Source organism: Plectrocnemia conspersa, unplaced genomic scaffold (assembly GCF_051122295.1).
Source record: "Plectrocnemia conspersa isolate PC_06_02 unplaced genomic scaffold, ASM5112229v1 ptg000007l, whole genome shotgun sequence".
Lineage (NCBI taxonomy): Eukaryota > Metazoa > Arthropoda > Insecta > Trichoptera > Polycentropodidae > Plectrocnemia > Plectrocnemia conspersa.
In genome coordinates this window covers 4,980,193-4,994,885 of record NW_028277171.1, presented here as the reverse complement: position 1 = coordinate 4,994,885, position 14,693 = coordinate 4,980,193, and the positions used below count along the sequence as shown (strand labels likewise).

The 14,693-nt window shown below is 29.4% G+C and overlaps 1 protein-coding gene across 1 annotated transcript in view; it reads left to right on the top strand.

Moving 5' to 3' along the window:
• Window positions 1-14,477, top strand: part of Chsy (Chondroitin sulfate synthase) — a 37,426-nt gene extending 22,949 nt beyond the window's left edge. The window contains exons 2-6 of the mRNA XM_088188721.1: window positions 9,428-9,568; window positions 9,684-9,864; window positions 9,933-10,090; window positions 10,225-10,426; window positions 13,279-14,477. Coding sequence (XP_088044847.1) covers window positions 9,428-9,568; window positions 9,684-9,864; window positions 9,933-10,090; window positions 10,225-10,426; window positions 13,279-14,417 — 1,821 coding nt within the window. The 3' untranslated portion in view covers window positions 14,418-14,477. The remainder of the gene's footprint in view (window positions 1-9,427; window positions 9,569-9,683; window positions 9,865-9,932; window positions 10,091-10,224; window positions 10,427-13,278) is intronic.
• Window positions 14,478-14,693: the final 216 nt, after the last annotated feature.

Genomic DNA, 14,693 nt, shown 5'->3' with positions numbered 1-14,693 from the left:
GCTTCGCTACAGGCACTAGGCCATCAGAAGGTATGCCCCCACCAGAGGGGATCTGCACCACAGCGCCTACGCCCAGATAACATTTGTGCTACATTTAGCTTATTTAGCTTGTAATTTAGAATGCTTTATATGCAAATAAAATATATATTTTACCAGCCTACTTCTTTAACTAAAAACTGCCATAATTATTTTTTTTAATTTTGAACTCTTCGGTATTTTATTGAAAAATAATAATAATATAATACAGCATAAATCGCACTATATTTTTCCATTTCTTGACTATTCATCACTATAAAATATAGTTCAACGCCTTTATGAAGTGGTAGAGATAGATGTTAAAAAATCCAATTGGAGACAAAACTAAAAATACTTTTTAGACGTTGATCGATTTATTGTCGCAAATCTTTTGCAGACGAAAGGGGTCAAGTGCTCATTGGTTGACTTTCTAGCCATCAAATAATGGCCATGGAGACTTTTCCCGGAGCGTAAATTTAACGAGACGCAATTGTCCCGTTAGGACTCTAAGTGTCAAGCAAAACGACTTATGAATCACTTTTGATTGTTTTTTTACTGCCCCACGGGGCCCTTTAATTTCCTTATTTAAATTGACCACACGCGACTTATTGACAATTGACCTCTAGGTCCAATTTCAAAACTTTAAGGTACGGTGACGGATGCATCCTTTTTTATCGCAATGTTATCAAGAGTTTCCTTGAACGTGATTGATAAGGTTATCTCAGGTCAGGGATAGAAATTTGAGCTCTTATCGATTGTTCCTCATCCACTCGTCGAGATAGTCACAATCTTTGAATTATTATCAGTGCTTCTTATAGACTAAACCGTTTTTAAGTGTTCTAGTTGAAAATTATAGTTGACAATATTACACCGACTGAACTGTTTCAGATAAAGTTTCATCCTCACCTCTTACTGACATCTTTGAATATTTAAGGGTACCAAAAGAGATTAATTATATTTTTGATAGTATATTCTTCTAACAGATATCGTTATTATATTTTTTTTCATATAAAATTAAATAATTAATAAATAATTAGCGGTACTTGATTTTGGTAAAAATAATCGTTTCTAATATCCTTATGTATTTTCCTAGATCGGTTTATATAAATGTCACACTATAAATAATTATTACTTAGAATCGATGGCGACAAATTCTAGGATAGTCACAGATGTGGTGTTCGTATTCTGAAGTATAATTTTTATGCCTTATGGCATTTTGCAAAAGCCGACAAAGATTTTGCATAAATTGAATATTTACGACCGAAAATTTTTCACTGATATTGTATTGGTGAGTGCCCATACAAACTATTATAATTATCAGTAGCGTAATTTTAATAATATGACAAATAAAAATTGCGATTATTTGGCACATTTTTCGATCACGCGCAAATATGCCAGCTGTACGTGACGGAAGCCACCGTCCGGACGACATATGAAATTTGGGGCTGTGTGGTCGCTTCCTCGAAGTCGTAGGTCTCAGCCGACTTCAGTTGCAACTTCGGTTCGGACAACTTCCAGAGAGTGTAGTACAGGCATAAGATGTTTACGGTGATAGCAGGCCTGCCTGTATCATTGGTAATTTGACAACTAGATTTAATACAGCAAAATAAATAAATAATTCATTTAGTTTGATGTGCTTATTCATAAAAGAAAATCTAGTAAAAAACAGTCTCGAATGCCAAAGATGTAGACGCAGCCTTTTTCTTTTCAAATCAGTTTTACAAATACATGTGACGGCTTTTCATGTATAATATTATTGCCCATCTTCTTCCTTAAATACTTATTTACGCTTTACTACTTGATTGTGCTGCATTGATAAGTCTAAAAGCATATTATTGATTTGTATTGTGCCTGTTTATTACAGTAGTTAAAAACAGTGACTACTTTATTTACTATTAGCTTCTCTATTTCAAACTTTCTGTTTCCTTATACATATATTATGTATGTAAATTTTTCGACAATTTTTATATTTTTCCACATTTCTCGTATGTCAAACGCTTCTAATGTATGTGTCACATTTATAGTTTTGAAGGTATAATGAGTATATTATTAAGTGTAAGAAAATCCGTTAATCGCGCCTTTCTCAACATCCGACGTTTCGACTACCGGTGTTGGGGTCATCGTTAGGGACTAGAATAAAATTATAAATTATTTATCAGAGGAGGATATATTGATATTCTTACAGTGAGAATTGCTTTGAAATAAAAATTGATAACTATAATATTTCTTAAATATATGTATATGATTACATAGTAGAAATACAAATACTATATATTGTAGAGACGAACTGGTATATGGTACAAAAAATCTAAGAAACCAGTATAAGGTCATTGCCGTATATATAAGGAAGATATTAAACCATCATATTGATTTTTTCTTATCATCTATTATATAAGTAAATATTAATCTAAACATTAAAAAACCGGTCGCCGCTACACATGAAACGAAAATGAAAACTCATTTCTGTGTCGTTAAAATTAGAAAAATCCAGATGAGTCAATATACATTTTTTTATCATCATAATAATCTCAATATATAACGTAAACCGTTCTCGGTTAGTATAAACTGACCGGTGTTAATTCTAGTTTTTTTTGCAACAGACGTCGAATGGTATGAGCTAATTTTGTCGATACGGCAAAAAAGTGTGGTCAGCTTCTTTCGACTTAAAAAATCTTAGTTGCTTTTATCTATGTATATAGAATTGCATTATGGCCAAAATGGAACGGACAAACGTGACTGCCGATCGAATGTCAAGATTGCTTCTTGCATGGTTAATCACGGCGTTGGTTACAAAAGAAACCATTATCCGTTCACGAAATTGGTTTTCTATGATGATTTTTTGTATGATTCATACGTTTCCCATGAAGGTCGGGGTCACCAATGTATAGTCGTAGTTAATTTAAAATTTACCGGTGAAATGTTTCCATTAAATATTAGTATAATAATAAAAGTAATATAATTTACTGTATCCAAATCCGACATTCATCAGATGACTTTGCTACATGACCATCGTGTCCTCATTTGAGTCTCCTTTGGAAACCGTTAGTTACAACATACGCCTTATGTATACACTGGTATATAATATACATTGATATATTTTTATTTTCCTCATCATTTAAATTTTTTTATGATTTTAAAACACGTGATTGTAATTGCAACTAGTCTCAAAACTAACATGGACTGATATAATTATATATTTTTAAAAAGTTTCTATCCATTTCGATAACGCTTAAGTTTAAACTCTTTTATTTAACAACTATGAAACATGTTGTGTATTATTTAAATAAATTATATATTTTTAATGTTATCATCAGTTCTTATCATAATATAATATTTCATGACTTATTTCCTTTGTCATATATTATATGCTTCTATAATATCACTTGAACTTCTCCCTAATTAAGTATTACTTTAATTGATGTATTGTATAATAATATAATAAATATTTATTAAAAAAAATTGTGTGATCGTTGCGTCAAAATGAGTTGTTATAGACTTGTTAAAAGAGTCATCAAATAATTGAACTGTGTCTTTCGTATTTATTAAAAATCAAATTTTAGTCGGCGTTATAACCAAAAGATCATATGCATATCAATTAATTATTTCGAAACAATTTTACTAATCCGTTGGACCGTACGTTAACAAAAATCGTTGTTAATAACCACGTTGGTAAATATATGTATGTACAAATTATTAAAATATACTCTTACACACGCCAAAGAGATAATATATGTATTGAACTAAACCAAAAAGTCTGATCCCGCCCTAAATCGTTGATTTTTAAGGTGATATAAATACAATATTACCGCACTGAATCACTTTACTTCAGTTAGGAACTCGTACCAATTTAAACATTTTTTTAGGAAAATCACTTATAAGTGAGAGAATCTAATGAAAAAGTCCTAGTAACAATATGCTAAATATGTTACTTTTAAATAAACTAACGAAGAAGTCATAAGACATAGGAATAATAACACACGCCAATTATATACTACGATTAGCATCACCTTCGTATGTTCAAAATAGGATAACGATGCGATTTAAAAATCGCACATGTATTATTCACTTAGACGTGCTATATTGTTTTATAGCATTGTTAAACATGTATGATAAAGATGATTTTTTTACTAACTCTCGGATCGTGTTAAAGTATTGTTAAAAATTCGTATTGTAACGAATTTTTTTTTATAGAAAACCTATACTAGAATGAATCATTATCAAAAACTCTTGTTTCATTTATAAATAACGATGATTCATGATGTAACTGTTTTAATTAGTTGAAAATTTATATCGATTCAAATTGCACGTGCTGCTAATTGATAAACACCATCAGTATATTGTACATAGTTTTTGTTTGGCTGTAATTAATATGAATCACTGTGTAGCATAGTGATTAGGTGATCATAGCACGTGTCGTATATAAATAATGTATCATATTTACGATAGCTAAAATCATTAAATAAAAAGTAAAAGTATAACATGAGTGGCTGATATTTTACTGAGGTATAAAACGCTATATATTTTGTTAAATTACAGTTATCGTATAGAATTTATTTATCACCGCAGGTAATGATTCTCTTTAATAATAGTTTCCTATTATTTCTGAGAACGTATAAAAATCAGTTCGTGCGGTACTCATTTGGACAATTTGTCATTTTTCTGACGTGAAACGATTATAGAAAAAAAACCTTAAGCCTTCTCCGAATGTCCGAGCAGTTGTTTGTAGATCAGCTTCAATAGTGTTTTTTAATATTTTCCCATCAACATCTTACATGTGGCTCATTTTAAAGGTTACTATCGCTAGCATGAAATTTCTTTTTACTCTGACAAATAGTACACTCGCCAAACTCCAAATGATATTTCTCATAACCTGCGCCCCATTGTGTTTTAGTTTTAACCAATACAAAAAAGGATTCGTAATTTTTTGGTCGACACCACGTCGACATCAAGTCTGAATACAAATAAAAAATAAAAAACGCAATAACTCTCGTAAAATAAATAAAATATATTATTTACTACGAACGTGGCTAACTATTGAGAAATTATCGCAGTAACATTTGCATGATTCATAGAATAGCTATTTAGCCGCCGCATGATTTTTCTAAAGAGATAACAAAACATGCAGTTCATTGTTGTCAAGACAAATAATTCGTCCTTTTTTGCATTAAATTTTAACTGGGGATAAGAAGTGGATTCTTTACGACAATATAAGTCGAAAAAAATAATGACTTTCTCCGAATCAAATATAATTTTATGTTTATGAAGCACACCTTAGAAAATTGGTTTTTGATATGCTTTTAAGTCAGAATTTTATTTTGAAAATTTAGCTGAAGAACTACAAAAGAGATGGAAATTAGTTTAAGATAATAACAGAATCTATTGTGTCTATTGAATATTGAATAATAACTAGCTGTCACTATCTCACTGTCATGAGGTACCGAAGCTAGTGAGTGTGCGAATACCGGACCCTCAACTTCAAATATTATTTGCTTCGTTCTGATTTTTTAAAATCTATTTTTAAATTTAAAGATCAAAATTAAGCATTAAAACAGATTTACAATATAAATAGGAAGAGATCGCACGTGCTCGTCCGAGAGATATGCTGTTGATCCTAGTACATTTTTTACTGTTACCGCGTTACTGCGTAAATTTGCGCACTACATAGACAAATATTTATGATTTTCAATGATAGTCAAAATGATTCAATCTATAAAAAACTACTTAACATTTTCATTGATGTGTAACAAATAAATAAATAAATATTGTTTTATATTGTTTATAAAATATGTGATTTTTCTGGTACTCCTACTATTTATCTTGTTGCTAATTATTATTTAAAATACTTATTTACCTATGCCATCAGTTTATTCCTACGATCTCTGTAGGAACATTTTGGCTAAAGAAACTTTCACTAAAGATTTCGTAATCACTTGCGATAATGTGTAAGATCTATCTACACGTAAACGACATCTGTCATAATTTAATTTAAATAAATAAAAAAAAGTTAACCATATTAACACATCTGTACAGAATCCCACGTTTTTGATTTTTGTTTTATTTTTGTTGATATAACTAATACTGTTGATCTATCTTAAAAACAAACACAATTACAATACATTTAATTCCTTTTATTACAATTAATTTAATTGTTTCTCACATTAAAATATTAACTTTACTTTAAAGTATGCAACCTATTAATTGCGACTAATAAAATTAATATACAATTATAGTAAAAAAATCTATATATCCAACTTACATTGCCCAAATTACCAATGTAAATGTAATGTTAAAAATATCTTTTAGTTTTTCTCTGCGGTAAAAGTAATTGATATGACAATTGTTTTGTAGCTACATGCAAATTTATTAAAAATACTAGTATATTCTAAAAGTATGTATGAATTTTCAAGTTATAGTATAATCTTAAAGTATGTATGAATTTAAAAAAAAAATCAAAAATAGTCGCTGCGCGGGTAAAATTGCAATAATAGATTATGTTGATTTCTTCAAATAAGATTCTTGAAATAATCGCTTTGCATAGACACGATCAAATGTTTTCTAATATATGCCAACATTCAGAATCGTTTGTTCTTTAATTACTATCGGATTTTGCGCTCAAATCAATTTGCCTACTCAATCGAAAAAAACCCGTTATATCGCATGACTGAGGTATTTTTGTATTTCAATCGTAAGAACCGACGACGCGCCGTCTCGCCTGTTCATGTTTTCTTATTGAACTAGCGCTTGTACCTATTTGCAATTTTTTGCAAACACAAATAATACATGGAAAGAAAAACACGATGGCGGCAAATTGTATTGCAAAAAAGAACTTGTGCTAATGTGGCGTATATTAGCATAGCCAGAAAAGTATATACATATCATGAATAGGGTTGCCAATATTCTTTTTTGATCGTCTGGATACTGAGAAATATACCATAAATATATATTGGATCATCAGCATAAAACATAAAATAAACTTTGCAGCAACATGTTTTTTAAATGATATATGATATATGACCTATATTAGTAATAGATTCGTATGAATAATATAAGCGCAATCATAACTTATATTTTTTGCAAAATAACATATTTAGTCCTAATTTTCATCAGAGCTTATCCTCGTAATATTTTCCTTTTTTCCTGGCGACATTAAGGTGGAAATCTGGCGAAATTAACGTTTTATACTATGTTTCGTAAGAAAATGTCATATTTTGTATTTTATTTCAGATTTATATATGTTATTTCAGATGTTAAACATTCATTTTAAAACGACATACATATGTTAATAAAAACTTTTTAGCATATGAATAATTAAGGTGAATTTTTATTTCGATTTTCATAACTAATTTTTCTAAGCTTTTTTTGTAATTATTTCAATTATTAATATAATTTTTGAACCATTCTGTGTTCTAGTTCTATTAGGTTTAATTTTTTTTATATAATTACATATTTTTACGAAGAAACAATTCTATAAAAAATAATATTTTTATACAATAATCTTAGTAATTTTATTATTTGCTTAAATAAAATTCTCAAAATTATATCACAAATTAGATTAGCTGTAAACTCACATTGAATACACTCATTATATTTTTTTAGCATACATAGTACACATGTACATGCACTCATCATCTTTAAAATTAGTTATTTTTTGTTATAAATAAGGTTAAAAATTATAAACGTATTAAGACTGCATACTCAATCTCTTTATATATATTGTTCAAGTAAAAAGATACAATCTTCAACACCATTTTTTATACAGAATTTGTGTTTGTTATATTTTATTTTTACTCCAAGATTCTGGCACACGTCTAAGTGCTTTACATACTTAACTATGTACTCTTTCATTATCGAGTATAAAAAATCTCAGCATGTAACCATTCTGAATATAAACAAACGTTTTATAATATAATTAGTAGCATACCCGTTGAAAAATCAGCGCAGGGTACGTACATGTATTAAAATTAAATAAAGGTTTTCTGTAATTTATATCTATGGATAAACAAGTTATTCATATTATATCATAATTTATGAACTACTGTTGTATTATATTTTATAAAAAAAAAACATAGAATCGATTATGACGCATGGAAGTAATATTGTTGTATCTTATACAATGCGGTACTGGTTTCGTAATCCAATTTTAGGAATGTCAGGTGATTAACTTGTCGCCTTCCTCCATATTTTTACATTTTCAATTTCTAAAACTAAAATGGAAGTTTTTGTAATTAGTTTGCAAAAACAATCCGACAAAGAAAATAATAGATAATAATATCAATGAATAAGGGACATTATTTCAGCATTATTGTGTGTTTCAATAAGACATGTTTCTCCTGCAAAAATATAAATTAAGCTAACTATATTGTGAAGCTGTGAAGAAACACAATTAAACTAAACCAAATTCTTAACATGAAAATAATATATACATTAATAAAATACTATTTATTTATCGTACGACCCGTTGTTAAAGATTTTTACAATTGAATAAAACAGTAAGGAGAACCTTGACATTCGATCAAACTTAACGTGCTTGTTTTGCTTTTGGCTTATCAGGGCGCCTCTATTGAGACAATTGAATCTCAATGTCATAAACTTATATCTGTTTAATTGTCATAACATTATACCAATGATTCGTCAGCTAAGAAAATTTTGGTCATCAGCAAATTCATTCAAGAATTGCACAGCACTTTCTATACGTTGCTATTTTTGTTTAGAATTCAACAATCTTGGAACAAATTTCACTCCTACTTGTTTCATGACAAACTTGTCAGTCAAAATTTATTTGCATAAATCGTATGATTCAAGAACTTCTTTAACAATATCATTAATAGTGCTTCGGTGATCAATAAACACAATGTCCTTATTTTTTCACATTTTCATCGGTGCTTGAATCATCTTCGAAGTCTTCGCTACTCTCTATGAAACACTTGTACCATTAATAAATCCTTTCTTTGAACATAGCATCCTAATCAAAATTCTTTTTAATGTAAAGCAAGTTTGTAATCTGTTATTTTTAAATTATAGAAATCATCAAGCGTAACAAAACACAAACTACGCATTAAATAGGACTTACAATTATTATTGCTACAGATATGCAGACATCGTTGAAGTAAAATAGTCAAGTTTCAAACCATTAACATAATATTCATTATTGCGCTCTCGATTAACTTCATATGAAACACTGGGATCACCTTGTATCATTTATATTTATATAAATAACCTTTTTCCTCCTAGATTTCTTGTTGATTTAATTCTATTCAAAATCTCCAATTATTATTATAATTAGAGAATATCTTTGATAATTGGTATTGCAGATTTTTAAAAAATAAATTTTCATTATCGAATCGAGAACTTATGTATTTCAATGCTTTAAAATAAGCAAATGTGTAATATAATATTTTTTATTAATTTTCAGATGCAGTCTATATTATATCACAACTCAAGCGGCAGTCTGGCATTCACTGGAAATCTAAAAAAACAAGAAGTCCATCACGCTATTACTCTGCATCCGGTGAAAGATCATAAGCACATGTTTAGAATAAATACATATCTCAAGGTGAGCCAATGTTTATATACTCCTAATCAATAATGAAAAAGGTGTGCTCATCGGCACCGAAAGGTATTTAACTATTAATCAACGTCGACTAATTAATCTGATCTAATTATTTTAGAATCTTAAGATCCAAGATTTAAAATTAGCTTCAATTTCGTTACATCAAGATATCTTAACGTCAGCTGAGAAGCTCGAATTGCATCCTAAGAATTTAGCAACACATTACATAGGAGATTCCGTTCCGTTGTATCCGAATTATCAGGGACAGCGAGAGTACTTGGGAGATACCAGTATTTTAGGTATGATTTTATTATTATGTATATGTATATCATTAGAATGTTTGTAATATTCTAGTTAAACTTTTCAGGAGTATCGTCTAGTCTAAATAGATACCATCCCAAAGAAGTTCACAATGTATTGCAATGGAATTTCCTATCAAAAGTAATATTTTCACCGGACAACTCCAATCCGAAGCGGCGCATGGAAGTTTCAATGATTGAAAGTATAGAGGATAACATCAGAGAGGTACTCTTTTTGCCATACTTTTCTGCATGTGAAACTATTCTTATATTCTCTACTATTTTCTGTAACAAGCCAAAAAAATATTATTGAATTACACAAATCAATACTATATTATATAACATTTTTTGTCATTTTAGCTCATGGAAAACATAAACGCTTACTCAAAACAACGAGGTAGAGTCATTGAATTTAGAGAACTCCTTTATGGCTATCAAAGACTGGATCCCATTCATGGTGCTGATTATATATTAGATATTTTACTAGTCTATAAAAAATATCGAGGGCGTAAAATGACCGTCTCTGTGCGAAGGCATGCATATCTACAGCAATCGTTCACAGGTGACTAATTAATTATTAAAAAACAGTATTTTACCTGTTGAAAAATCAACAAAAAGTATATAAAAGTAAATATAAATTAATCAATTTTTTATGTATTTATTTTCCATGAAAAAAATTTACTCATTATCCGTAGTCTAATTTAAAAACTAAAAAAAAGTTTAGAGTGGTAAAAATATTGATGGATTTTGTAAAATCTATTGTGCTATTGTGTGTAAATCTGCTATTAATATTAAAAAATATATATTTACATAAAGACATCTATGAACTAAAAAAAATATTAAAATAATCTAGCCAACTATTAAACCATTAATATTATATTTTATATTTCACTCCCCACTTCATATGCGGTTTAAATAGATCTGAGTGTTTATATAATATAAATATTAATAAAAAAATACAGCGTAAATGTGTACCAAAGGTTATGACTGAAATTGTATAAAATGTTTATTTTTCGTCAGGGACATCATTTGAGCTTTTTCCGGGAGAGGTCAAAAGTTGGGCAGTCAGTGGTTGTTTTTTTAATATTTTGATTTCATTAAATGACGTGCATTTTTCTGCCAAAATTCAAATAGCCCCACCTGCCCTTCAAATGACGTCCTTGTATTCCGATTGTTTGATTCAACTCATTGTTTGCAAACAATAAAACATTAATAGGAAATGATTGACAATTATGATATAAAATTTTTACCACATTTATTGGGTTTATGTGGTCACTCGCCCACAAGCTGAAACGGAGTGATGCTATAGTTCTTTGAATGATGTAGTATTTATTATTCAGGTTGCTTAATTGAAGGCAAATAAACACAATTCATATTTATTTCCAATAAAATTTCTACTGTTTCAATGCATTGTTTAAAATAAATACTTTTTTATCATACTCAACAAAACAAAAAAATATAAAAAAATCAACCAATTTCTATTACTATATAAATACCAACGCTTGGTTAATGTGTTTATTCTAGTTAAAGTTACATAAATTATAAGTTTCACTTTAAAACAGTTGATATTTTAGACGTACTAATTTTTGCAATAAATTGTTATGAATTGTTTATGGCTCTACAACATGAAATTTCCAAATCGTTTAAGCTGGAGTTAAGTTTCGAAGTGGTAGGGCTACTTTTCTCCGGACTTAGATAGTATTGACCTAAAGGTTTATGCATATATTAAGTCGTCTCAGTCAATTTGGCATTAGATACACTGATAGCAAGTTTAAGATTAAACTGTCGTGTATTTTCAAGTCAAATGTCCAGTGGAAATCAATTAATAATGAGTGGGAAGTGATTTTCCTACAGAGGCGTTTAGACTCATACTGTCGGAGAAATAATCATCGGTAATTTGGGTGGTTATAGAATCCCGTTCTTATCATATAACACTGTCCTGGCGCTGTAGATGCATTACGTCCAAATTTGTGCGTTAAATTGACAACAGTGGTTTCTCTAACTCTACCTACTCTGCGAAACGGTTTTCATTGGCTTTTTTTGGGGTTTTGTATGGCGGTCCACAATCAATTGCACCGCAGATGAAATTTTAGCGCTATATCGTTAAGCATTGTCTTAAAAAAATTATCAGTCCGCTAAATGTCATTGTTCTTACACGTATGTGTTAAAGCAAAAAACCCATTAGTGTTTACAACTTGTTACATCTTGTACAATTTAATTACAACGTGACAATATAAGAGAATGAATATAAATAAATATATTTTAATATTTATTCACATATATTACTCTTATAGTTTTTAATATTGCATTTCGCTTTCAGTAACCGTAAATTAATTGAAATTAATACATAACCCGACTATATATGTGACTTAATTAGGAAAAATACAGAAAATGGCCGCTATTTTGAACTACCCATTGAGTTTAAATTAAGATGTTTTTTAATCATTACACAATTGCTGTAAAGCAACGATAATCGATTTTTACCAATTATAAATACTAGATAATATATATTAGAAATTGCTTATTTGTCTGAAGTATTGTTATACATACAATATTGTTAACATATTGAGCTAACATTTGTTACAGCGGTATATTAAGAGTAATAAATATATTGATTAATTTATTGCAATGGATCACTGCATTTATTATATAAATGTTACTTTTTTGTTGGATCTTACTATATTCAGTGATTATTCTATAATTTTTTTGTTTTACAAAATAAATATTAATGTATTAAATTATATTAATTCATCATCCCGTTTCTATATTTATGTAGAGTACGCTCGGGATAAGGATTCCGGTTTGTTACTGTGTGGCTCAAAACAATTTCGCTCAGAATATTTAATTTTTTTATTTTAAAATAAATTATATGTTTATTTAACATACATACATATTAATAAAACAATGTAAATTAAAATAAGGTTTAGATTAACAAGAAAATTATTATTATTCAAAATATGTTTATTTAACATATATATGTACATATGTACATATTAAAAAAACAATTTAAATTAAAATTAAGTCTAAATTAACCAGAAAATTAATATTATTCAAAATATGTTTATTAAACATGTACATACTAAAAAAACAAGTCCTTATCACTTAATACAATATCAACCTTATCTATTAAGTCCTCATCAATATCAACACAAAATTATTTAAAATAAATCACTAGAGAAGATCGAACTTCTGTGCCATACTGCACTTTAATGACGAATACCAGCGTTGACGAATCAGCGACTGTCCTTAAAAGAGAAAGCGAGACAACGAAGTACACGCTACATCGCTTCTCCCTCTCATATACATGTACACGCACACAATAACAAACCGGAATCCTTATCCCGAGCGTACTCTATATACATATACATATGTAATTATAAATTTGAATGTTAAATATAATTTTATTATTTTCAGGAATCGAGATTCGAGAATTGCCTCCAGGAGAATCTCCTATTTCAAAGCCTTCGAAGGACACTAGCATCCTCAAGGTGGATCGTGGTTTCACTAACGAAGATCAGGCTGATGGTCTGCCTTTTTTGAATTTCAAGAAGATTAACGTGCCTTTCAAGGACGTTTTTCAATCTAGTTTATTGAAAATAAGCGAAAAGTTACCGAACGTCTTTGGATCATCTTATAATGTACGTGAAGTGGATAAGAAACATATTAATTTCATTCTGCCGCTATCGGGACGGTATGAAACGTTTTTAAGATTTTTGAAGAATTACGAAGAGATTTGTCTGAGATTAGATAGAAGAACTACTTTGATAATAACGCTATATAAAGATGTTAAGCATACTAGTGACTTTGATAATACGAAAGAAGCGGTAGAACGAATGAATAAAAAATATCAATACAGTGAAATAATTATAATCGACATGGAAGATTCTCAATTTTCAAGAGGATTGTCTTTAGAGAAAGGCGCTGAGTTGTGTAACGAAGATAGTTTGTTACTTTTTATAGACGTTGATATTTCGTTTAATACTGAATCTCTACAACGGATTAGATTAAACACTGTTCAATATTATAGAGTGTATTTTCCTATAGTTTTTAGTGAATACAATCCTCATGTGGTAAACGATGAGAATTACAACGTTATCAGAATGGACAAGAGTGGAAATAGTGATATAGTGATAGGTGAGTCGTTCAGCGAGAAGGAGAGAGATTACCACAACTTTTGGAGCTCAGACAACAGCGGATATTATAGACAGTTTGGCTTCGGCATAGTCAGTGTTTACAAGAGCGATTTTGTCTCCGTCGGCGGGTTCAATACAGACATAAAAGGCTGGGGGCTGGAGGACGTGCACTTGTTCGACAAGTTCATCCAGTCGAACGTGACAATATTCAGGACGGTGGATCCGAGTCTGGTACACGTGTTTCATCCAGTTGACTGTGATAAAAATTTAGATGTAGCTCAGTATAATATGTGTACAGGGACCAGAGCCAATACTTTAGGTAGTATAAAGCACATGACAATATTTCTATTGAATCATCCGGAAGTTTTAATAAAATCGAGTACCGCAAAGCCAAAAATTATTATGAATCTTTTACAATGATTTGTTACTCATTTCTATGTATTTATACTTTTTTCCTACATAAAATATGCCAAAATCAAATTTGTGTATTATTTAGATCTATTGAAACCAATATATATAGTCCGTGTACACAGTGGATCAAAAGCAATATATTTTTAATGCTGATATATCATGAATACATAATGCTATATATAATAGAATATTTTAATGAGTTTTCCATTTGAGATGGAAGATTTTTTTCTTTCAAATATCATATAATAATAGTAATAGAATTATAAATTTATCTTTGAGTGTTTT